Source organism: Thyridium curvatum, assembly GCF_004353045.1.
Source record: "Thyridium curvatum strain D216 chromosome Unknown NODE_78_length_193489_cov_84.258686, whole genome shotgun sequence".
NCBI classification, from domain to species: Eukaryota; Fungi; Ascomycota; class Sordariomycetes; order Thyridiales; family Thyridiaceae; genus Thyridium; species Thyridium curvatum.
In genome coordinates, this window is record NW_022156833.1 from 87,493 (window position 1) to 111,336 (window position 23,844).

At 54.8% G+C, this 23,844-nt stretch overlaps 7 protein-coding genes across 7 annotated transcripts; 3 read left to right on the forward strand and 4 right to left on the reverse strand.

Annotated features, from left to right (window-relative positions):
• Positions 1 to 942: 942 nt before the first annotated feature.
• On the reverse strand, positions 943 to 2,772 carry E0L32_010073 (uncharacterized protein; the record flags this gene model as incomplete). The annotated part of the gene is made up of 4 exons (XM_031132650.1): positions 943 to 1,424; positions 1,493 to 1,626; positions 1,689 to 2,626; positions 2,692 to 2,772. The coding sequence occupies 4 exons, from the start codon at positions 2,770 to 2,772 to the stop codon at positions 943 to 945; spliced, it is 1,635 nt and encodes a 544-aa protein (XP_030990167.1).
• A 562-nt stretch (positions 2,773 to 3,334) lies between these two features.
• Positions 3,335 to 5,159, forward strand: E0L32_010074 (uncharacterized protein; the record flags this gene model as incomplete). Its single annotated transcript, XM_031132653.1, has 3 exons — positions 3,335 to 3,601; positions 3,697 to 3,742; positions 3,877 to 5,159. The coding sequence occupies 3 exons, from the start codon at positions 3,335 to 3,337 to the stop codon at positions 5,157 to 5,159; spliced, it is 1,596 nt and encodes a 531-aa protein (XP_030990168.1).
• Positions 5,160 to 5,644: 485 nt separating this feature from the next.
• E0L32_010075 (uncharacterized protein) lies at positions 5,645 to 7,069 on the reverse strand (the record flags this gene model as incomplete). The annotated part of the gene is made up of 2 exons (XM_031132654.1): positions 5,645 to 5,734; positions 5,816 to 7,069. 2 exons carry the CDS (start codon positions 7,067 to 7,069, stop codon positions 5,645 to 5,647), a joined length of 1,344 nt encoding a protein of 447 aa, XP_030990169.1.
• Positions 7,070 to 8,072: 1,003 nt separating this feature from the next.
• On the reverse strand, positions 8,073 to 9,437 carry E0L32_010076 (uncharacterized protein; the record flags this gene model as incomplete). The annotated part of the gene is made up of 3 exons (XM_031132655.1): positions 8,073 to 8,607; positions 8,667 to 9,313; positions 9,378 to 9,437. The coding sequence occupies 3 exons, from the start codon at positions 9,435 to 9,437 to the stop codon at positions 8,073 to 8,075; spliced, it is 1,242 nt and encodes a 413-aa protein (XP_030990170.1).
• Positions 9,438 to 10,156: 719 nt separating this feature from the next.
• Positions 10,157 to 11,750, forward strand: E0L32_010077 (uncharacterized protein; the record flags this gene model as incomplete). The annotated part of the gene is made up of 2 exons (XM_031132656.1): positions 10,157 to 11,474; positions 11,536 to 11,750. The coding sequence occupies 2 exons, from the start codon at positions 10,157 to 10,159 to the stop codon at positions 11,748 to 11,750; spliced, it is 1,533 nt and encodes a 510-aa protein (XP_030990171.1).
• A 1,192-nt stretch (positions 11,751 to 12,942) lies between these two features.
• E0L32_010078 (uncharacterized protein) lies at positions 12,943 to 16,468 on the reverse strand (the record flags this gene model as incomplete). Its single annotated transcript, XM_031132657.1, has 2 exons — positions 12,943 to 15,783; positions 15,848 to 16,468. 2 exons carry the CDS (start codon positions 16,466 to 16,468, stop codon positions 12,943 to 12,945), a joined length of 3,462 nt encoding a protein of 1,153 aa, XP_030990172.1.
• A 3,707-nt stretch (positions 16,469 to 20,175) lies between these two features.
• On the forward strand, positions 20,176 to 23,626 carry E0L32_010079 (uncharacterized protein; the record flags this gene model as incomplete). Its single annotated transcript, XM_031132658.1, has 3 exons — positions 20,176 to 20,217; positions 20,281 to 20,387; positions 20,572 to 23,626. 3 exons carry the CDS (start codon positions 20,176 to 20,178, stop codon positions 23,624 to 23,626), a joined length of 3,204 nt encoding a protein of 1,067 aa, XP_030990173.1.
• Between the last annotated feature and the right edge of the window lie 218 nt (positions 23,627 to 23,844).

The following is a 23,844-nucleotide window of genomic DNA, read 5'->3' on the forward strand; positions in this document are numbered from 1 at the left end:
GAGAGGCAAGAGGAATAATGAACGGACAAGAAAGCATCCAGATGGCTGAGAGAGAAGCGCCAGGACTCTCTCAAAGTATCGCTGTTGTCTGGTTCTTTTGGAAACAGGTGCGGTGTCCTCAATGTCAATTAGACTGCTCGAGTCTACGTACAGCAATCCCTAGTCGCGCTCGCGTCACAGCCGGACACTTTTTTTCCTACAGGGATCATCAATCCATGAACGGGGATCCAATTCAGGGGCGCTAGGCAGTTGCCGCGATGCAGCACGCCCTGGAGAGGCGCACCCGGTTGGTCCGTAGTGCGCCCCCTTTTCCCCTTAGTGGTCCAATCAGAAGCAAACTCGATCGTGGACACACATCAGGGTTGGTGAAAGAGGTGTGCTTTTCTAGCAATTCGACCTGATGTCAAGCATTGCCCCAATCTGCCAAGGATAGATACCATGTGCCTAGATCTGATATCTTCATCAAGGTTCCAAGGTTGTTTATCCCAGGGCAATGGTTGAGGCTTGCGCACATGCACCTGAACTTGGCGCATAACAAAAAGCCTGACATGGATATTCATCAAATTGCTAGAGGAAGGCAATAATCATTGCTTGCTTATAATTCCTTTGCCATTGAAGCAACAAAGACTAGAGACCGAAACTATGAAAAGTAATAAAGTTGAATCAGTGTATTACAGTCAAATTGACCTGTGATCTGCTGGTGATATTCACACAGAGGTCAACACTGACCTCTAATTTCAAACTTCCCCATCTATTCTATCTAGATATTCCCGAAACTCCGCTCATTGGAGTGAGCAATATTGATCTGCATCCAAGCCAAGGTCCCATGTAAGCCCGCTCGCTACCTTTGCTGAACAAGAAACCCTAAAGGGCGTTGTTGGTTTCTACTCGTTAGCTCTGCAAGCTTCGATAAATGTCCAAAGAGACGTTCCGAAGTCGCCACTAGTCCTCAGCTAAACCCTTGCCCTCTTCTCTCGCACGCGCCTGTTGCTGGTGCAGAATGGCCCACAAAGTCACGGCAATACCTACAAAGCCTGCCCCGAGCGTGACCAGATATGCATTTCGGTAGCACTGCACGCCTTGCAAACAGCTCCTGTCACCGCTCGGTTCCACAATTGAGTGGCTGTCAAACACAATGCCGTAGAACAAGTTGAAGATGTTGCCCGAGAGAACCGGTGAGAGCGTCATGAAGCCCCAATTCTGCGACAGGCCGTGGATACCGAAGGTCTCAGCAATGATGGACGGATAGACGCCAAACAGCAGGCCGTAGGCCAGGCCTGAGCATCCAGAGATGAGGCCGAGAAAATGCGGGTTGGTGATGGTGATGGCACAGAACTGTGCGAAGCAGAATATGCCAGAAGCAAGAACGAGGCACCAAACTCGGCTCGCATGCAGCCTTTTCACTATGAAGTCAGAACCAACGCCTGTACACTGAAGTTAGCCTTGATCCCATTAATCATGCTAGCTGCCTGAGGAAGAGTGATCGTCTTACCACTGAGAAGCCGCCCTCCAAAGCTACCGACCGACAGAATCGAAACATGCATCTGCTGGTGGGTGACAAGAAAGGTGTTGTCGACAGTGTTGTCGTAATGCTTCCAAAGAGCATTGGCATCGTGGCCGATGTTGCTGTTCGTCACGTTAGCACCCCGACGAATACTAGCTTTCCCGACAACACAAGATGTACTGACTTGATGGTCATGAGTCCTATACCAGACAGAAGGCCCATGATGGTGAAAAACTGCCAGAACTCCACGTTACGCAGCAAACGCCAGCCGCGGATGTCTACACGATGAGAACGATCTAAATCAACACTGCTCTGCACTAACACCTCGCCAGGCAGGGATGATGACTTCGAGACTAGCGACGACGTCTCGTCCATCTCTTCCTCCTCTTCCTCAATAGCTTGTCTCTCGACATCGGCCAGGGCATCACTGGTCGGATGATGGCTCGGCGAGGCGCGGGCTTCTGAGGATGTCTCGGGTGCTGTAGATTCGGACATACCAGGTTCAACGAAGAGACGCCCGTGCCGGACCGGCTTTGCTTCCTGGGAGGAAGTTCTGCGCAGTCGCTGGGATTCAACTGGATCATGACTGTCCGGAGCATCCGACAAAGGATGATAGGAACTAGGCGGCAATACCCTCAGGAAGAAGAAGCCACAGAAAGGGATGCCAAAGGTGCCGAGGGCCAGAAGTAAGAGGAAGCCTCCAGTATTCCCTGGGAAGGCCAGCTGGCCGAGGAGCGAGAAGAAGAATGCACTCAGGCCAAAAGCCGCCAGGGGAAATGCCGTCGCAGTACCGCGGTGATGAGGCCAGTTCAACGCCGACGTCTTGATCGAGGCTGCGAAGGCCATGCAGCCGCCGAAACCGGTCAGAAACGAGAAGAAGCACAGCGTGGGTATCGATCCAGATCCCGCATCAAAGGCCTGTTTGATAGGGAAGTAACCGAGACCCAGGAGCACCGCGCCGACGATAACAAAAGGCCGCGGGCCTCGTGTGTCGATCAATATGCCGGTTGGAACACCCAAGGTGTACATGCCGAGGTTCCCAGCAAGGCCGATGAGGTTGCTCTGTGTGGTTGAGAGCTGCAACTTGTCGGCGAATTGAGGTGCCCACGCGGAGTAGACATACTGATCACGGACACGCCAGTCAGCGACGGGGCCTCCATCAGGAGGCTTATGATAACAAGACTCACATTCGAGCCGCATGCCAGAGCAATAGCCGTCGCAGCCACGCTCGAGATGATGCGAGCCCGTCTAGATCGTCCTTCGCCCATTCTGTCGTTGTTGTTTCTGTTATGGTCCAAGATCATATCGGAGCTTGCAGGTCAAATATCATCGGAGAGTGCCGCCGATTCGGGTCAGTCATCGAGTTGAGTTGGAGATATCGGTCCCATCGAGGGATCGGGTGCGAGTGTCAATAATTCCAAGCAGAGTGCAAGGGAGAGAGCATGTCGCAGATCTGACACAAGGAATCGTGCTCGGAATGCATTACTCTGCGAAGGAGGCCGACCAAGATAATATGCTCTGGTAGTGGCACAGTTGAGTTGCACAATGACTTTCGACGGGTCCGGGTCCAGTCCTCCTGATAACCCCCGGATGACTAGAGGGTCCAGAGATAGGATTTGGTTTTAACGCTATCCCATTGGCCCATCGGTAACTAACGTCAGCGAGACTCCGATACAGGAGGGGGCCCATCGGGACCCGCCCCGTGCAATAATGGTAGGTAGGTACCCCTAAGTTCACACCGTAGGTGTGTTTCCCAAGGCCTGGGCTCCCCACTCCAGCGCTGCGGGTGCTGTAGTCCTACCTGCCTTGCACGCTTTAGCGCACTACGTAATGGTGCCGAACCGCCACACCCAGGCGGCTACAACGGGGCACATGGCAGACTGGCTGGGGATCAAAGTTGGCGCATTCTCGAAATCGGTCACCCGAGCATCAATCATCCCCTCCAAACACTCATTCCGTCACCAACGGTTCACACGAGCTCTGCACGCAAGTTGCTTTGATAGACAACCGTACTCTTCAGCGTCTGAGCGCAACACTTCCGAGACCATGGGAGCGCTTCTCTCCCTGCCGCTCATGGCGGTGCCAAGCATCGGCACAGTGAGTACAATCTCTCCCATTGCACCGCATTCGAGATCTCGGTTGCTCATCCTTTGGCTAGATCATGTCGTTCGGAGCCAGTTGCTGCGGTGCAGCGACCTGCTCGATGGTGTGCAGCGCCTGCGGGAAATGCGGAAACAGGTAAGGCTGCTGTTGCTCGTCTCTCTTGAGCCGGAGAGCCCGTAATGTTGCTAACTCGATCGCCTTCTCTCCTCTGTGTAGTGTCGCGACCCGTATCGGCTACGCCCTAATCCTGCTCGTGAACTCGATATTAGCATGGATTATGGAAACGGATTGGGCGATAAAGAAGCTGCAGCATCTGATGTTGGACTATGTCAAGATCGACTGCCCGACGGGTGAATGCTATGGATGGACCGCCGTCCACCGGATCAACTTTGCGCTCGGTCTGTTCCATCTCATTTTCGCGGGACTGCTCTTCGGGGTCACGTCCTCCAAGCAGCCTCGTGCTGCTCTCCAGAACGGCTTCTGGGGCCCCAAGATCATCGCCTGGCTCGCTTTCATCGTCCTGTCCTTCCTGATCCCGGATCAGTTCTTCATGTTCTACGGCAACTACATTGCCTTCTTCTGCGCCATGTTGTTCCTGATTCTGGGCCTGATTCTCCTCGTGGACCTGGCGCACACCTGGGCCGAGTACTGTCTCCAGCAGATCGAGGACACTGATTCCAGGGTGTGGCGCTTCGTCCTGATCGGATCCACGCTGGGCATGTACGTGGGCTCGCTGGCTATGACCATCGTCCAGTATATCTTCTTCGCCAAGGGCGGCTGCTCGCAGAACCAGGCCGCCATCACCATCAACCTGATCCTCTGGGTCCTCGTGTCGGGCATCTCGGTCCACCCGGCGGTTCAGGAGTTCAACCCCAAGGCCGGCCTGGCCCAGTCGGCCATGGTCGCCGTCTACTGCACCTACCTGACCATGTCGGCCGTCTCCATGATGCCCGACGAGTCGCCCGACAAGCGCTGCAACCCGCTCCTCCTGGCCCAGGGCACGCGCACCACCTCGGTCGTCATCGGCGCCATCGTCACCATGCTCACCGTCGCCTGGACCACGACCCGCGCCGCGACGCAGAGCTTCGGCCTCGGCAACAGCCGCGGCGGCATCCGCCTGCCCGATGACGACTCCGACGGCGACGACGACTCGCACGACCTCGTCACCCAGCAGCCCACGAGCCGCCGCGAGATGCGCGCCGAGGCCCTGCGCCGCGCCGTCGAGGAAGGGAGCCTGCCCGCCGACGCCCTGCTCGAGGACGACGACGACAGCGACGGCAACGGCGCGGCCGCCCCGGGCGATGACGAGCGCGGCCGCACGCAGTACAACTACACCGTCTTCCACATCATCTTCTTCCTGGCCACGGCGTGGGTGGCCACGCTGCTGACCATGAACTACGAGGACTCGACGCGCGACGGCGACTTTGCCACCGTGGGCCGCACCTACTGGGCCTCGTGGGTCAAGATTGTGAGCGCCTGGGTCTGCTACGGCATGTACACCTGGACTCTTGTGGCCCCGGTCGTGCTTCCTGATCGGTTCGACTTCTCCTAGGGTAGATGCCTCGCCGACTGAGGTCTGGACTTGAGACTTGGTATATAGGACGAACAAGGGAAGGGAGGAACTGCTGCTTTTTTTTGTGTTGGAGAATGAATATGGAGTCCGGGAGCCTCTTTGTGCATCACAGGATTGACAACTATCAGCATCTTCCATTTTGTCTACATCACATCATTCAAAGTAAAGAAAAAAAATAAAATAAAATCATATCAAGCTTCAGTGTTATCATTCAACTGCTCATATAATGCAGATTTTTGTTCATTTGTCCCAGTGAGAAAAAGCCTTTTGCCCGTTCTAATGCTTTGGTTTTCGGTTTTCATGGAAAAGAATATGGTAGAAGCCATGCGCCTGTTGACCGATGCCGTGCCGTGAATAGAAACCTCCAAAAACTCCAAATCAGTTTGTCATGAATACAGTTTTCTTGGTCTGTGGATCCTTCTTCTTCTTCTTCCTTCTTTTCAGGATGATAGCTAGCAACAGTATCATGATGATGCGCTTCCGGAAGAAGACTGGGTAGCATTGTTGGCGTGGAAGCCGTCGATCGTCAGCGTCACGGCGCCAGCTTGGACAAGCTAGAGAGGTTTTCATGTTAGTTGCTTTCTTACGGCATATATATATATATATGCAATGGCATGACGAGCTTGGAAACTTACTGCGCGCTGGAGGTCATCAATGAGGTCGTTGACATCCTCGATGCCGACGCACAGCCGGATGAGGTCCTCGGGCATCTGCCTCTCGGCCCTAGTCTTGGCGTCGATGCTGGCGTGGCTCATCTGGCAGGGCATGCTGATGAGGCTGTTGACGCAGCCGAAGCTGACGCTGATGCCGAAGAGGCGTGCCGCCTCGACGATCCGCTCCGACAGCGCGGCGTCGCCCGTCTCGAATGACAGCACGGCGCCGGCGCCGCGGGCGATGGACCAGTGCAGGTCGTACTGCGGGTGCGACTTGAGGCCCGGGTAGCGGACGCGGAAGCCGTGGCTCTCGAGGAACTCGGCGATGGCCTGGGCGTTGGCCTGCTGCTTCTCCATGCGGATGGCCAGGGTCTTGACTCCCCGCATGAGCAGGAAGGAGTCGTTGGGGGAGAGGCCGCAGCCGGTCGAGTTGATGGTGAAGTACATCTTGTCGCCGATGGCGGGGTCGTTGCAGGCGATGATGCCGGCCATGATGTCGTGGTGGCCGGACAGGTACTTGGTGCCGGACTCGTAGACGATGTCGGCGCCGAGCTCGAGGGGGTTGCAGAGCATGGGGGAGAGCATGGTGTTGTCGACGATGACGAGAGCCTTGGGGTTCAGTTCGTGCGCCTGCCGGGCAATAGAGGGGAGATCGACGATTTTGATCAGGGGGTTGGTCGGCGTCTCGAGGAGGACCATGGCAGTCTTCTCGGAAATGACCTCCTTGACCCTCTCGACGTCGGTGGTATCAACATGGTGGACAACGATGCCCTGGTTCGTGGCCAGGTACGTAAGGAGACGGTTGGTACCGCCGTAGAGATCATCGCCAGTCACAACCTCGTCGCCGGGCCTCAAGAGACGGGTGATTACGTCGAGCGCACCCATGCCGGAACCGACGGCGAGAGCCCGTGTGGCATTCATGATCTTGGCCATGTGCCTCTCGAGGTGCGTCCTCGTCGGGTTACCGGACCGTGTGTAGTCATATTCACCACCACCCGTTGCGGCAGACTGCTTGAAGGTGGCGGACTGGTAGATGGGAATGCTCGAGGCTCCATACTGGTCCTTGGAGTCGGTGTAAACCAGCTCGGTCGCGAGGGCATAGCGCCGGCGGCCATTGGAAGGGCTGGAGGGCGCCGGCGAGGGCGGAAGGTTGTGACCGTCGAGATCGACCTTGCCAAAGGCCTTCTTCGCCATGCTGGGCTTTGAGCCTGATCCGGTCTCTGGCGGTGTCGACATGATCTCGGTCGGCGGCTGTCGGTGACTCAAAGCCGGCAGCGGCGAAATGTCCTGAGAGCGGGGAAAAGACTGACGGATCGGTCCAATGCCAGCAGCACAATGGCCAAGGGACAGTGTCGTCGGCTGTGGAATTGAAAGTGCTAGGTAACCTGTTCGCCAGATGTAGTGACCGAGTAACCAGACCACGTTGGTATCAATTGGAGTCTGACAAAAGAATGCAGAAGAGAAATCTGTGTGGCATTGGTGATGCGTGCGTGATAGTAGAAGGCGGGCGGCGTATGCGACAGCTTCAGGGCCCTTGCAGCGTCCAACGCTCCACTAGAACCCACTGCATTTTCCCCGCCCGACCGCTCTTCTGAGGGTGCGTGGGAGTCATGCGGGTGCCCAGTAAAAAGCCTGAATCCGATGAACGGAGGTGGTGGGATTGTTCTAGGCTGATGAGCTTGGTGACTTGGTAGTTCACAGCACTCTCCATACGTTGAGCATGTACCTGTCATCGGGTGTTGCCCGACATTTTGTGGGGAGCAAAATGACGTGCTCGCCCATCGCTGCCCGCTAAGCGGAAACACCCAAAAGGCCCCGGCAATTGTTTCAACGCTACTAATCGCGTCCAAGCAAGCGACAACGTTTAACAGATATCAATATCAAGTTGTTAGATAAAAGATAAAGTACATTGAGCGAGCACTGCCCAGGTTGTAAAGTGGCAATGAGATGAAATGAATGAGGCATGTATTTGTACAATTGATCCATACATATGTAACAGTTCCCAGTGCCTTGCAAGTATTGAACAAGGGTATAGTGGTAGGTCTATGATCCCGCTTTGATTTCCCTTCTATGTCGCGTGACGGCCTTGCACCAAGTTACCAAGTAAGCATCAAACAATCCATCATCGCTACCAAAACGCCAACTAGGATGAATGCTGAGTCGAGAGGGGGAGGAGGAGGGAATGTCAACTTGCAGTCTATCCGACCTCTGTTGAAGGGGGACATCATATCAAGCCCACTTAATCAGTGGACGCAGCCGTCAAGTGGTCATCTTCGACGTCTTCATACTCGTCCCCGGAGGATTTGGCAGTGACCGTCTTGGTAGTAGAGTCCCGACGCTTGCGATTATCATCAATGACTGTGCCGCCGCCTTTCCGCCCAAAGAAGTCCTCGGTCAGGAGGCCACGGATCTTTGACGGGTCAACCATGCCCATGGCCTGGCCGGTCGAGCGGTGGGCGCGAATGTACTCTCGCATGGGCACCATGGCCGCATCACGGCATGCTTCCTTCAGGTCGCTTCCCGACATCCCGGCCGTGACCTTGGCCACATACTCCAGGTCAAAGGACGGATCCCTCTTGGTGTCGCCCAGAACGAGCTGCAGGATCCTACGGCGTTGGTCCCGAGCGGGTAAAGGCACTGGGAACTTCTTGGGCATTCTTCGGAGAATGGCCTCATCGATATCGTGCATGCGGTTCGTGGCACCTAGTACGCAGATGCGGGAAGGTGTGCCAGCTGAATTGGCCGACGTCAGGCCGTCCCAAAGGGTCATGAACCTTTCAGGTAGTCAGCACAGAAGCCAAATCGTCCGCGGATATTGGAAATTTTAACCTACTCTGCTTTCACCATACCACTAGCCTCGTGTTCGCCACTCCTCCGCGTGCCGAGAACTGCATCAATCTCGTCGATAAAGATGATGGCCGGCTGCATCTTGCGCGCGAGCGAGAAGACGGCGCGAACGAGCTTGTTCGAGTCACCGTACCATTTCTCCGTCAGAGTCGAGATGTGCAGGTTGATGAAGAATGCGCCGCTTTCATGCGCCACTGCCTTGGCCAGCATAGTCTTTCCACACCCAGGAGGGCCGTAGAGGAGAACACCAGAGGGTGCCGAGAGTAATGATCCCCCGTGAGAATAGAGCTGAGGCATTGTCAGAGGATAGATGACGGCCTCCTTTAGCTCTTCGATGATATCATTCAGGCCCCCAATGTCATTGAAGCCCACCGAGATGTCCTGTGGCGCAACGACGTCTAGTGCGACCTGGCTTTCGTATTCATTGAGCTCTATGTCGCTGATCCGTTGAACCTGCCCATCGTCCTCGGCCCCGTCGCCACCAGCCTGGTCTGCTCCTCGAGACTTCTGTATGCGTTGTAGATTGGCGCGCGCTTTTACTTTTGCCTGCTCGTGCTTTTCTTTCTCGGGGTCGCCCATCGTACTGGCGAAGGTCGAGAGGATATTCCTGGTGAGGTAGACGAGACTTATGGTCTGCCATCCAAGTGGTCAGTATCATTTTTCTGTGGCTTGTCACAAAGACCAAGAAGACACTTACCATGCCCGCAAAGAGGGCAATATCCAGGAGATAGTCTCCCGCTCTCTTTCGATCACCCATCGTGGGCTACAACTGGCCTCGATATAGTCAAAGGAACCCAATAACGTTGTAAGAGATGCAGGACGAGCGAGATAGGGGAGGTGGTTGGACACTAATCCGTGATTGTGTTCACAGACTATGCAGCCTTGACGGTGCTTATGATGTGCAGAGACCAGCCTCCCAAAGAGTTGAAGTCTAAGCAACCACACACTTCCCAAAAAATTCGTGAAGACTTTCCCCAGAGACCGGGAATCTCTCAAAGCACTGATGTGGTGTTGCACCGCGCCAGCGTGCTAACCTCCAGTATTCCGCCACTCTACACGCAATCAAATGCGACCTCGGTCGGGACTCGCTGAGAGCACCAAGTGGGCCCCACAAGACCCGATAAGCACATAACCCCGCTAAGATAGATATCTAATCAAGTAGAAAGTACCACTAGCCTTCTTCAAGGCCTTTGTTTACCTTCTTCCCGATGAGGAAACGCCCAAAACACATCCCTGATATACCCAACCTGGGCTCAATTTCCGTGTCAAACCATTAATAAGACCACGCGACTTTGGAGCATACATCTTCTCCGTCACTGGTAACCCCCCGCACTCCCACAATTCTACCATCGATTGCAGATATCATCACACAACTCCAATTGCGACCAACAAAGGGACACAATCGCGACTACTTGCACTGCGCGACACGGTACAGCCACCCAAACGTAGGCTCATCCTCTTGTTTTGCGCCGGCAAATGGCGCGAGCCAGAATCCACGGGAACTTGGCTGGACTAGTGGACTCGGACTCGGAGGACGACTTGGGAGGTGTACGCGCTGCACGCGCGACGGCCGCAAAGCAAGCCAAATCAACAAGCACAACAACAACAACGGTAAAGGAGAAGATGCCGCCAGCAAAGAAGACGCGCGGCCGCCCCGCGGCGGCCAACAAGGTCACGAAGCCGACGCAGCAGAGATCGAACCGGCGCGCCAGTGACAGGGTTGCCGCCGCGGTAGAGAGGGCCGCAGAGGAGGAGGAGGAGGAACAGCGGGAGGTCCTGGCAGAGAAGACCAACGTGCAGCCAAAGGCAGCGCCCAGGGCCGGCCGCAAGGCTACAGCGGCGTCGCTGGCCTCGCCGCCTCAAAGCGACGACACGAAGCCGGCGCCCAGAGCCCGTGGCCGTCCCAAAAGGGCTGCGCCACCGGCCGCTGGTGTGGCGCCCGCCAGGCGAGGTCGCAAACCGGCTGCGCCAGCACCGCCTCTGGAACAGGAGGAACCCGAGGCCGCGGACGAGACCGAGATACCGGAAACGCAGCAGCCGGCGGACGCTATGGACGTCGACCAAGAAGAAGAAACCACCCAGATGGAAGCGCTACCCGCGGAGGAAGATCCAGAGCCCGAGCCTGTCCAGCGGAAACAGCCTGCGGCTCGGCGACGGTCCGGCGTCGTAGACTCTGAGGGCAGTGACGCGGCCGTCCGCCGGCGGCTCGGCGACCTGACAAGGAAATACGATGCACTGGAGGCGAAGTACCGGGACCTCAGGGATATCGGCGTCAAGGAAGCCGAGCGGAACTTTGACAGGCTTAAGAAGCAAGGAGACGATAAGACCAAGGGTAAGCTCGAATCTCATCCAGATCCTACCAAGAATCCCATTTTACTGACTAGAGAGACAGCATACAACGATCTGATCGCGAGTCTCAAGTCCGAGCTTGCCACGCAACGCGACCTAGCCAGGGAAGGAGAGCGGTTCAAGAAACAGCTGGAAGCCAGCGAAGCCAAAGTCGACAGCCTGCAGGCCAACATCACCTCGCTGACGAGCTCGCTCTCCGACGCCAAGACGGAGATCAAGTCGCTGTCTACGAAACTTGCCGCTGCCCGATCTTCCGAGATGAAAGTGCCGGGCAGCGCGCTCAAGGCCGGCGCGGCCGCGTCCCGCGAGGCGCTGCAGGCCAACAGCCAGGCGGCCCAGATGAAGGAGATCCTGTACGGCGACCTGACGGGCCTCATCGTCCGGGGTGTGAAGCGCGAGAGCGAGCAGGACGTGTACGACTGCATCCAGACTGGGCGCAACGGAAGTAAGTTTTGTAATCTAAGACTTGGAAAGGGACCCGAGAAAAAGCTAACCTGGACTGGCAGCGCTTCACTTCAAGCTGACCATCGGCAACGACAGCGCAAAGGAGGACTACGACGAGGCGCAGTTCATGTACAAGCCGCAGCTGGACGCGAACCGGGACCGGGCCCTCATCGAGGTCCTGCCGGACTACCTGGTGGAGGAGATCACGTTTCCCCGGCCGCACGCCGCCAAGTTCTACGCGCGGGTGATGAAGTCTCTGACGGAGCGGTTAGAATAGCAGGTGAGAAAGGCATGGAGCGGAAGAGATGACAGCATACCCCTTTTGTGTTTTGTTATTTCCTTTTTTGGGAAATGAGGCGTACGGTTTCGGTTTCCCTCCCCATAGTGAGATGGGTAACGTTCATGATGAGGATAAACTTTCTTCACGCGACTAATATACAACATTCCCTTGATGCGTTGCTGTCTTCGAATCTTCTGTCACACGTAGCATATCACCGGCAAGATTCGTTTTTATATGCTTCAAGATGTTCTCAATGTTATTGTCATCCGGTCGGGATATTCTAAGCATGCGATTATGCACCACGACTTGTTCTACAGCGTGTGCAGAACAAAGCCTCCATTCGAAGCATGCAAGATGTGTATATGACACAAAGAGGGGGGGAGGGAGGAGAGGATACTACCTAGGTATCTATCACCACGATTAAAACCCTGCCTGGGCCTCTGTGGCTCCAAGGAAACCCCCCTTCCCCGTAATGGCCAAGTCGTACTTTCCTGAAGCTATCCATCCCATCTCCTTGTATGCAGTGGAATACAAGACATTACTGTTTAGTAGACCCATTCGGTGCACATAGCTCCCCTCCGCAGCAATACCAAAGACACATCAATTAGCCACCACATGCACCCATGGATGATGCATCGGGCCGAAGAAAAGATGAGAAAAGGGAAGAAAAAAGGACGATGTTGCTCGCTGTGCCCAGAAAATGAAGATGGAAAAAAGAAAAGTAGGGAAGCCTCCCAATGCCCATAAGTCGCCGTACGCCGTATTCTTATACAGCCCTGTCTGTGGCTGCTGAAAATCTTGAAAAGTGTATAACAAGGCAAGGTTCGAAAACCAATGGAAAGGTGCGGGCACCACTCATGATTGATGAGGCGGATTGATAGAGAAATAGGGGTTGATGAGTGCGAGGCGGTGGCGGTTGACCGATTGATTCGCCTCTAGAACGGGGCGAACTGCGTGATAATCAGGTGCTTCCACCGTTCAGACGGGGACCGTGAGGACGATTATGCCGACCAGAGTAGCGAATATATGTACATGAATGAATTGGTATTATGTCTTGATCAAGTAAAACTTGAAACGTGTTGCATAGTCGTCAACAGCTGCGGGCTCAGGTCACAGTGTTGCGTGAACTAGGGATTGATCGTGTCCTATCAGCGCTCCCCCAGTTGGGGAGCTCCGAGACAGCTGGCCATCATGGCGCTTTGCCCTGTTTTCGATCGTCGGGAACGTCGCCAAATAGAGTATTCAGGCCAGCGAAAGACCATGAGTCGGTGGTGGAGTGGATCACGACAATCCAGGCCACAGTCAGGTTGACGAGATAGTGCAGAGCATATGCATAAGAGACACCGTACGTTGCGGCGCACATGGCAACCCCGAACAGGAGGATGCTGGTGATATGACGCAGACGGCTCGTCACGCGGGGCACCATTTTGCCTGTCGTCAGAGCCTCCACGAGGACGATGAACGGGGCGATCGATAGGACATTATGGTGTGACGAGAAGGGTGTGAGCCAATGCACTGCCAGATTTCTGACCCAGACAACCAAGATAGGTAGATTGATGGGAAGGACCCAAAGCATGAGGATGAAGATGGAGTGGACGTAGTTGTAAAAGTTGTAGTTTGCGTTAGAGCGCATCTCATAGGCGATCCGTTGTGCCCGAACAGTCGTGATCAGCTGAACCAAGCATGCAACGAGGTATGCGAACTGGTAGGGGATGAACGTCGAGACGAGGAAGAAGAGCACCGCCATGGTGATCATCCTCCGTCGTACCGATGACGCCATGAAACCACCAACGGGTACCCGGCGGCGGTCATCGTTCCGGATCCAGGCCGGCCGCGTACTCAGAATCGCAAATAGGGAGCCGAGCAGTTGCGTCAGGATCAACGTGACATAATTGAGCACAACACAGACTCCGACACAGATGATGCCGATGAGCGGGGTCAAGAACCAAAAGAAGGGATCCTGTGTCCCGACCAGGAGATCATTCTGGTGGAAGTTCACTGCTGCTGTCGTCCCGTTGCTCCAGGGCCAGAAGCCGGTTGAAGGCTCGGACGACGGACTTGTAGATGACAAGGAGAGAAAGGTGAGAGATGCAAGCATCAGCGGGATCGACTGCCGCAGGCACAAGTCGAGACTCTCCGAGAACGAAATGAAGACGCCGGTCGTGTCATACACTCTGAATTGTTTGCGCAGCACCATCGCTACGATCAGCAGCGGGAAGGCAGCGAACACGGTGCGGTAGCGCATGACCAGCTTGCCCAGACTCCCGGGCACGTCAACAGTGAGCTTAACGTGAATGCTAGAATCGCATGTTGGGTCGGTCCAGAACTGGAAGCTCAGGCCATCGTCGGAATCCTTGGGTTTCATGGGCGGAGGGACGTAAGGCGCTACGCCGTGCAGGCTTACGCTCTCATGTCTAGCATTTACAAAGTATTTCGACTCGTACGGCTCCGTTAGATACTGCCTGACCAAAGGCGCAAATAGCTCTGCATGGTCGCCACAAGTCTGGTGCCCGATCTCCAAGTGGTAGGCGAGAAGACTGGACGTCAGGGAGGGGATGCTGATCTCGGTGACCATGGGGCGCGTATTGGGCAGCCGAAGCTTCATGCCAAATGCTAGAAGCCGGCGCAGGCTGATATGCCTTGTTCGGTGTGACTGTGTCTGGTCACTGAATTCGGCAATGACAAAGCCAGGAGCTGGCGCATTGGCCTTGTCGATGACGGCGACGAACTGGTGCTCCGAGATGTCGTCAAGATCGTACTGCAGGTATGAAAACGGAGCAATCTCTGGTTCCTCGGCCAAGTAGAAAGGGTTCCGTGTCGCACGAGTTGATGCTGGTAGGAGGACTGCATCAGAAGCGGCGTTCTTGCAGGCGAGCCGGGCGGAGCCAGTGCTCTCCCGGGAGAGGTCAAGTTTGATCGGGAACAGGACCCCAGCTTGGCCAGGTTGCAAAGGAAACACGCTGCAAAATAGGACCTCCAGGCGTCCGGTTTCTCCAGCCTCGTCCAGTCTTTGATCGGTCATGAGGGTGAAGCGTTTTCCTTCCGGAGATCCAGGTGGAGGGATGGGTAGAAGGTGTGCGCGAACCTCAGGATGTCCTCCAAGCTGGCGCAAGATCAGGCGCTTTCCTTGCGCAATGATAGCGTTGGAATTGTCTTCCAAAGTGAGAAGCGTACTTGGTTCCTTGTTTGGAACGGTTTTCTCGGCAACGTTCTCCATCCCGGTCAAGAACCACTTCTTAAAGACCCTCATCCTCTCTGCCCTCGGCTTTGTCTTTGCCGCGCGATTTGCATCCACAACCTCGTACAGAGCCCTTGCGATAACCTTTCGGAACTGGTCACACCAGAGGATAGCTTGGTGATCCATGCTGGTCCATACCGTGGGGATGGTCGAGGTGAACACTGTGAAACCATGAGTCTCGGGAACGAGCGACTCGACGCTGGCATAGTCGGACGGGACCACGGTATCGAGCCCGCCTCCGGCTATTGAAACAAGAGTCACATGCCACAGCGGGTTGTTGTTTGCCCATTGCTGCGAGTAAGCTTGGCGCCAGTAGTCATTGATGGCGTCGTAGATTTTGACAATCTGCCCGTCAAAAGTGACGGGTGCTCGGGCGTGCGGCGCAGACAGCGTGAGAATAGTGTTGATGGAATTCGCCTGATAGTTCGGCATGATGAGCATCGTACGAGCTACGATACCGCCCATGGAGTGCCCCAAGATGATAACGGAGGTCGGATCGGGGAGATCGGGATCTCGCGCCGACATTCGGGGATCAAGATATAGAGATAAGATGTACCGAATCGCTTCGTTCAAATACTCGGCTTGGTCTAGCATTGTTTGGCCATGGAAAGCGGTAATGTCTTCGTTGAAGTCTACCGAGAAGAAGTCGAGGCTCTTGGCACCAGCCTTGAGTGCCGCATGGTCGTGCTGCACAACTTCGTGCCAATAATTCGCAGCTTCGGCGGCAATCGGTCGAACCTGCTTGTAACTCCCAGCATTGCCCGGGACAAAGAGGACAGGAACCCCTCTCAACTGCAAAGCTCGATCAGCATGTTTTTTCGCCCCGATCATGAGGTCCATTGGACGGGTGGCATACCTTGGTATCGTCATCAATGCCTTGTTCCCTGTACAGATAGAGCGAGTATTTGCTGGCAAATCGCGTGTGCTCAGTATCGAAATCATTGAGCTTGGCATAGGAAGGCATCATGTAGGACATGCGGCAGCCTTTGGGGTCGAGCTGCCGGTTGAATGAGGAGTGAACGATAGCGCCGAGCAGGGCAATGCCGACGACGGCGGTCACGAATGTGAGGACCGAGATGCCCCAGGGATTGCGAGAGCCGGGCCGCCGGCTCTGAGGCTTGAGCTCGGACGGTTTCTCCATGTCTGCGACAGGGGAGGGCACGGGTGAGGGCATCGCGCCCAGCACTGGCGAGAGAAGCGAGGGCGACTGGGTGTTTGGGCTCAGAGAGAGGTTGTCGGCAGAGTCATCGTGCTGGCGAGGTTTCCAACTGAAATTACCGGATCTCCTGCTTCTGGCCGAGGAGGGTCTGGTGTCTGTCGACAGTCTCGGGAGTCGCTTCTCGTGGGCGCTGGACAGGCTGGGCGCGGCGGTAGCGTCGCGACTGTCTAGGAGGTCATGCGCATTGGCAGGCACAGCATTGGGGGTTCTGACAGGAGAGTCGTCGCCGTCCGAGGAGCCGGAAGAACGCCTCAGCATTCCAGAGACGTCGTCAAGGGGCACCAGCTGGGGGGGCTGCCACCTTATTTTCCCTCCTGTCTCCTGTTCGTGTCACGTAGGCAGTCTGGTCAGGACGTTGTTTGAGACGGACTACAAATCGACGCTGGACGAGACCGGGTCTGGGTGGACTCCGAAAAGAGAGGCAAAAGAAAAATACAACGAGCGGATGGGAAAGAGTGAGAGGGATAAGACTGGAAATCGGTTCCCCCACACTCTCCAATGCTGAGCAGTCGCACTGGCAGACCCGGACCGATACAACTGTCGAAGAATTGAGGCTCGAAGGTTCGCATCGGGGTGCGCAGTGGACAATTTTGTCTTGCCCGCAAAAAAGGTGCTAATAAGTAAGGCCAAAAGTGAGAGGTAGTCGGAGGTGGTGGCTGGGGCTGGTGTATCTGCAAGTGCGAGTGTGACTGCTGGTGGTGCGGTCTCTGTCGAGGCCTGGACCAGTGGGAAGCATCGGGTGCGGGTGTCTTGGAGATTGCGTGCGCCCGCCCGCCTCAAGTAGCAGTAGCTCTGGTGCTGTGCTAGAGTGCTGGTGTGGGTGCTGATGAAGGTGTGGGTACAGGCGGGTGCGGATGCAGTTGCAGCAGGTACCGGGCCAGCCAGGGGCGGCAGAAACATCGCCTTCTCGTCTCGAGCTCTTTTAATGGGACCAAGGTGGACATCGATGGATCGGTAGACGGAGGGCCGTTGAGAGTCTGGAAGTGCGAAAGAACAGCTCCAGGGCAACTTGAATCACTATGTACACTGCCTGATCGAACGACCTCCAGGTGAGTTGGGAGAGTGCTTGGTCAAGCCCATGTCAAGCACATCTAACTACCTTACCCTAAGGTACTTGTATGTGCCTCGTCGTCACAAAATCTTCTCTGTATCTCCAAATCACACCCCTTTGGTGGCGGTGGTGGGGAGAGCCTATTTCATTAGGGGAGCCTCCCGCGCCAGCGTGTGGGACACTAAACTGCCCCCCAACTTGGGACTGCCGCGCCCTTTTTGGTGAGGGTGGTACCCAAAGTACTGAGGTACTTACAGTACCTATTGGAGGAGTTGCATGTATTTTGTTCGAGTCGCTCTGTTCCTTGACCCTGGCTTTGGCCAATTTCCGCTTCCACCGAACCAATGTAAACAGAGCTCGAGAAATCCCTCTCCCAGACCGCCAACCATGGCGATCGGAAAATTGCTTCGATCTGCGCAAGTCATGGCAAGGATCAACAGCTCACGATGGCTTCTCACGCGACCTGCAAGCGCAAAGTCAGCCTGGAAGGTATGCATACCAACCAGCCAACAACTCCTTGTTTTTCCGTATGGACTTGGTGGCTATCGGCTTGAACTCTGCTACAGGCTACAGGCTGCTTCCCGAACCGCCTTCGGATAAATCATCATAAACGGCAGACGGTGTATTGCACGGGGACTCGCGGAACAAACGGTACTGTACATGAGATAAGATAGAGTAGGAAGGTCAGTGTTGTGCCTTGTGTGCATTGACAGCAAAGGTGGGCATTCAGGAGGCTTGGGAGGGTCCGTCATGGTGGTCATAATCAAACATGACAGCAGAAGATCGATGTTTTGAGGCCTTGGGGATCGTCAGAGTCAACACCCAGCTGCAGCTGTCCGGGTTGTCCTGAAGCAACAGGAGACCGTTCCGTGTCAATCGGTGACGAATCTGGTTGTATCAACTTTGTGCAGCGCGTGCGTCCGTGGAACAGACCTGACCATTGAATTCTTTTAGCTATCTTATCCCTTCCGGAGCTCAAGTTGGTACTAGACATGTCTGGCCTGGCTGCCAAGGACCATATATGCATCGGAGAACGAGGTGCATTAGTGGCCGACCATGTGTGTCCAAGGAACCTGGCATGCATGCGACTGTGTCATCCAAACGCATGCTGGCGCGAGGCCCGGCTCCGCCGCTACCAGAGAACGCGCATCCTCGTGGACTACTATTGGGCTTTAGAGTTCCGGGCTGGTGCAGGCAGATGATGAACCGGCGACATCACAGGTGCATCATTGATAAGCAGTGCAGGGCGCGCACCGGAGATAAGACCTACCATTTGTTCGTGTCCGCAGCAGGTAGATAGGGAAATTGCGTGTTGGCGGTTAGAGAGAAGTTGGCAATGCATGCTGATGGACTCGATGCTTGCTTGAGATGCTATGCACAATCAAGCTCACCCGTCGCAAATATGACAGCTCGTTCTGTCTCGACTACATACCTACAAGTACACACAACGGACGGACTATTCCCTCATCGGCCGTGATCCAATCTCCAATTCTCATTCATTCAATGACCCTATCTCTCGGCCAGGCAATGGATGCGATCATACTCAAACAGATAGCTGTGGCTACGACCACTTACGGGATAAGAGTTCCCTTCCCACCCGGTGATGGATCACGGGGGCGCGGGAGAGCATGGGAGGCTGTCGATAACGACCGTGGCAGCCATGTCGGTTGGATTCAAGCAAGGGCCGGACTCCTGCACCCCTGTCAACAGGATCTGCGCCGTCCCACCCACCACGGCTCCCTGTTTTTGCTCGAAACTTGAATGTTGGAGATCGCCTGAGGCACTAGGGCTCCTTAGCACGTTTTTGGATCTTGTTTCAAAAACGGGTGATCTTGGCGAATAAATGAAGCGGACCGTTGATGTAGGCTGGACGACGACTTCAAGCCATATACTTAGGTACTCCTGCATCACTGCTTTACATGCTTTAGGTGTTTTCCTTCAATCTCCTCATGGTGTTGGACGGTAGACTCTCGCTTCGTAAATCCACGCTTTCAGATAAATGCTGCTATCGACAAAAGACGAATGGCACACTTCATATCACCTCACCCAGCGCCTACCTTTTATTCATGCTCCCTGAGCCGTGTGGTCTCTTCCGCCAGCAGGCGGTACATCCGACACGGCTAGCAGATGCAGGACGCACTGTTTTTCAGCCGGGAAGGCTGGGAAGTTTGACTCAGGGCCTCACTCACCCGGCGGCGCCTTCGGGTTCCAGTAGCCCACATCATGAAGTTCTTCCACAAACCAGCAATGGACAATTGCTCCGAGCAGAGTTAGGACCGAAGAAATGTCGCATGTAGTTGATCCAGTTCAGCACGTGCGTCTTGGCATGCCAAGGACATGCGTACTTCCAGTTCGACACTTACGCAATGGAGTTTCAGGAGCGCTACACTACCTATACGTCTCTGTGAGACACGACGACGTTCCACTGCAAGTACTATCGTCCGAATTACCAAGCGTCCTGCCTTTTCAAATTCTTCCGCATGTCCGCCGTAGCAAGTGGATTATGTACCTTTGTAGGTAGGTACAGGCAGTACCTTAGATAAGGGTGGTTCTCAACCGCCCGCCTTTTGGACGTCTGGTACATGTACCCCGAATAATCCCCTAACCCTTATCTGGTAGGCATCCTTATCAGCTAAGGGCCTCTTTACGCGACAACGCGTCGCAGCAGGGAGACCGGAGCACTGTGTGTTGAGTGACATCAGACACGCCGGCATTGTCGCCATTCAAACTGTACATGCCTTACTTTCAATAACCACCACTGCCCCTAGAGGCTGCCCGTGTTGTTGAGCTTGTTGACTGATTGCTTGACGTCAACCTTCAATGTAGGCTTGGTGTGCCGGGGACACACGAGCTGTCAGGCAGAAGCCACCAGAGTGGCCAAGTCGTTACGGAGGGCCATTCTATTCTCATGACAATGGCAGCATCAGCAACCATCAAAGCCATCGAGCCTAGTACAGTATGTGATGCCACAGTGTATACATGCATGGTTTGACTGCCAGATGGCTAACGCATTCTTCAGGTTCATCAAATACAATCCGGCCAGGTCATTGTCGACCTTTGTTCTGTTGCAAAAGAGCTTGTGGAGAACAGTCTCGATGCCGGGGCTACCAACATAGGCAAGTCTCCGTTGGTCCTGACGACATGCTCGCTTTTCTGACCCTTGAGGATGAGTAGAAGTCCGGTTCAAGAACCAGGGCCTGGATCTGATAGAAGTGCAAGACAACGGCTCTGGAATATCGCCTCAAAACTATCAAAGTCTGGCACTGAAACATTACACCTCAAAACTATCGACATATGCAGATTTGACCAGCCTTCAAACGTTTGGCTTCCGCGGAGAGGCTCTCTCATCACTATGTGCATTGTCAAATTTTACTGTCATCACCTGTCTTCAAGGCGACGTCCCCAAGGGCACGAAACTTGAATTTGAAACTTCTGGAAAGCTCACGTCCACAAGCATCGTTGCTTCCCAGAAAGGCACAACTGTCATTGTCGAGAAGATATTCAAGAACTTGCCAGTCAGGCGACGGGAGCTCGAGCGAAACATCAAACGCGAATGGGGCAAGGTTGTCAATCTCCTCAATCAGTACGCCTGCGTTCAGACTGGTGTCAAATTCTCTGTTTCTCAACAACCGACCAAAGGCAAACGCATTGTGCTTTTCTCGACCAGGGGCAATGCATCCACTCGCGAAAACATCATCAACGTGTTCGGCGCAAAGACGATGAGCGCGCTGATCAAGCTTGACCTGAAGCTGGAACTCCAACCCACCGCAACTGGTGCCCAGAAGTGGTCTGGCCAATCGAACGAGCCACACCAGGTCCTGATCGTTGGCCATGTGTCGCGGCCGGCTCATGGTGAAGGCAGGCAGACGCCGGATAGGCAGATGTTCTACGTCAACAGCAGGCCTTGCCACCTACCTCAATTTGCTAAGGTCTTCAATGAGGTGTATAAGTCATACAACGTGTCCCAGTCACCCTTCATATTTGCGGATATTCAGCTCGATACCCATCTCTACGATGTCAATGTGAGCCCCGACAAAAGAACCATCCTCCTTCATGACCAGGGCAGAATGCTGGACAATTTGAGGGAGTCCCTCATCGAACTCTTTGAGATGCAAGATGTCACGGTGCCTATATCGCAACATCCCGCCCAGAAGATGACGTCGTTCATAGCGCCTACTTTAAGCAAAGGAAAAACCTTGGGCTCTGATGGAGGTACAAACGCGTCTGTTGACGGTGGCTCACCAACTCTCACCGGTGTTGATTCGTCTCATATCGACGGATCGGATCGCCTCCCAACGACCCTAGATGCCAGCGACGATGGCATGTCCCATGGAAACAGAGCCTCCAGGGCCAAGCAAACCCCACCAATCAAAAGCCATGGGAGCAATATGTTGGCTAATTGGGTTGAGAGGAGATCATCGCCCGTTGACGAAACCACACTTGCGAGACAAAACAGTTCAGATGACTCAGGGGAGGAGGAACCGACTGAGGCGACTTCAAACTCCATACGCAGATTCAGGCGGGACGGGAATACTGCGACAGGCATGCAAGCTGTCCGGGTTGAAAGCGTTCAAGGCTTTGAAGATGATTCGCCGTCTGCGCTACGTTCAACAGGGGGCCAAGCAAGCTCGTCTCGACAATTCGATAATGTCAGCTCCAGTCACACCATAGGTGAATCAAGGCACGACTATGATGTCACCGGCGGCGACGGCAGTTTGACGATGCACCAGGAGGCCGAGTTGCAGGAACAACCAATACCTGCCGTATCAACGCCGTCACGGTCTCAGGCAACCGTGGTCCACCAGATTTCCCCCTCGAGACGATTCAAACGCCCACCTAGTGTGGCCACAATTACCATAGGCGACGAGACTGTTACTAGTGTTATTGGCTCAACATTCAAAAGGGCGAAGCTCGACAGCAATGCACTGCAGGCCAGTTCGCATCAGGCGACATCCCGCAAGAAGCCGAATGCCAAGGTACCGTCGTTTGGTGGACGACTGACGCAAATGTTTTCTGCAAACTCGGGAGCCGCTTCTCCTGATGCTTCCGATTCGGCCACAGACCCGGATCAAGTGTCAGAAGATTTACAGCCTGCCGAAGAAGAAGAAGAAGAAGAGGAAGAAGAAGAGGAAGAGGAAGAGGAAGAGTCCGAAGACGAGGAACTATTCGTCCAGCAATCTGAGGAGGTAGAGGAAGTTTCTCGGTCGCCCAGTGAAGAGGTCGATGCAGCAGGACGCGCCCTATCCGAAGAGATCAGTAGAGATGACTTTGTTACTTCAGACGCCCTGAGTGATGATGCCTGCGCCGAGGGAGCGGGAGATGACGAATACATTGACGAAGAGGAGAAGAAAGCTCAAGAGGAACAGAAAGTGCAAGAAATGATCAAGGCTGCAGAAGAAACAGCGCAAGCACCCACCGATCAGAGCGAAAAACGCGGCCAAGTATTCATCAAAGGCAACACCAGGAGAAAAGACTCCACAGTGCATATGCTCCAACGACATAAGACCGACGAAGACGACCTGCGGAGACAGCTGGAGAAGTGGCAGTCGGCAATCGACTCTCTCGCTGAGCGGACGCCCAGTAGCATCGCTAGAGGCGGCCTCGATGCCGCGGATCCCGAGGAAAAGCTCTCACTCGCGATTTCGAAAACCGACTTTGACAGGATGCGGATCATTGGCCAGTTCAACTTGGGTTTCATCCTTGCCGTTCGCGAAGCTGCGAAGCCGATGGATGACGATACCAGCATGCCACGCGCACAGGATGACGAGCTCTTCATCATCGACCAGCATGCCTCAGATGAGAAGTACAACTTCGAGAGGCTTCAGGCGCATACCGTGGTCCAGTCTCAGCGATTGGTGCAGCCCAAGACCCTCGAGCTCACGGCCATCGAGGAAGAGATCATTCTAGAACACAAAGCAGCACTCGAAGCCAACGGGTTCATTGTTAGCGTCGATGAGTCAGGGGACAAACCTGTTGGCTCTAGGTGCCAGCTCCTGGCCCTGCCACTCAGCCGGGAGACGACCTTCTCCCTGGTCGACTTGGAGGAGCTCATCTCGCTCCTGGCAGAGCACACCAGCGCCACCACGGTGCCTAGGCCCGCCCGGGTGCGCAAGATGTTCGCCATGCGAGCGTGCAGAAGCAGCATCATGATCGGGAAAGCGCTGTCCCAGAAGCAGATGACCAAGGTCGTCAGGCATATGGGCGGCATGGAGAAGCCGTGGAATTGCCCCCACGGGAGGCCGACCATGAGGCATCTCTGCGGCCTGAGCACCTGGAATGAGCGCGGCTGGGTGGAAGGCGATGACTTTGAAGAGGCCGGCAGCCCCGTAGATTGGGCAGGCTATGTCAGAGGTAACGGCATGTAATGTTGCTGGATGCGGTAGAGTCCAGATGTATTCGGAACCATGTACAAGATATCACAGAGTTATTCTTGGTTCGATCAGTCGCCAATTGACAAGTGCATGAATTTCATTAATCCCCCTAATTCTCCTCGTTTCCCTTGAGATACCCGAATCGGCCCCAGAAAAGCGAGACCCTAAATGTACAAGCAATAACTCCTTGGTTGGCATCCCAACATGATGTG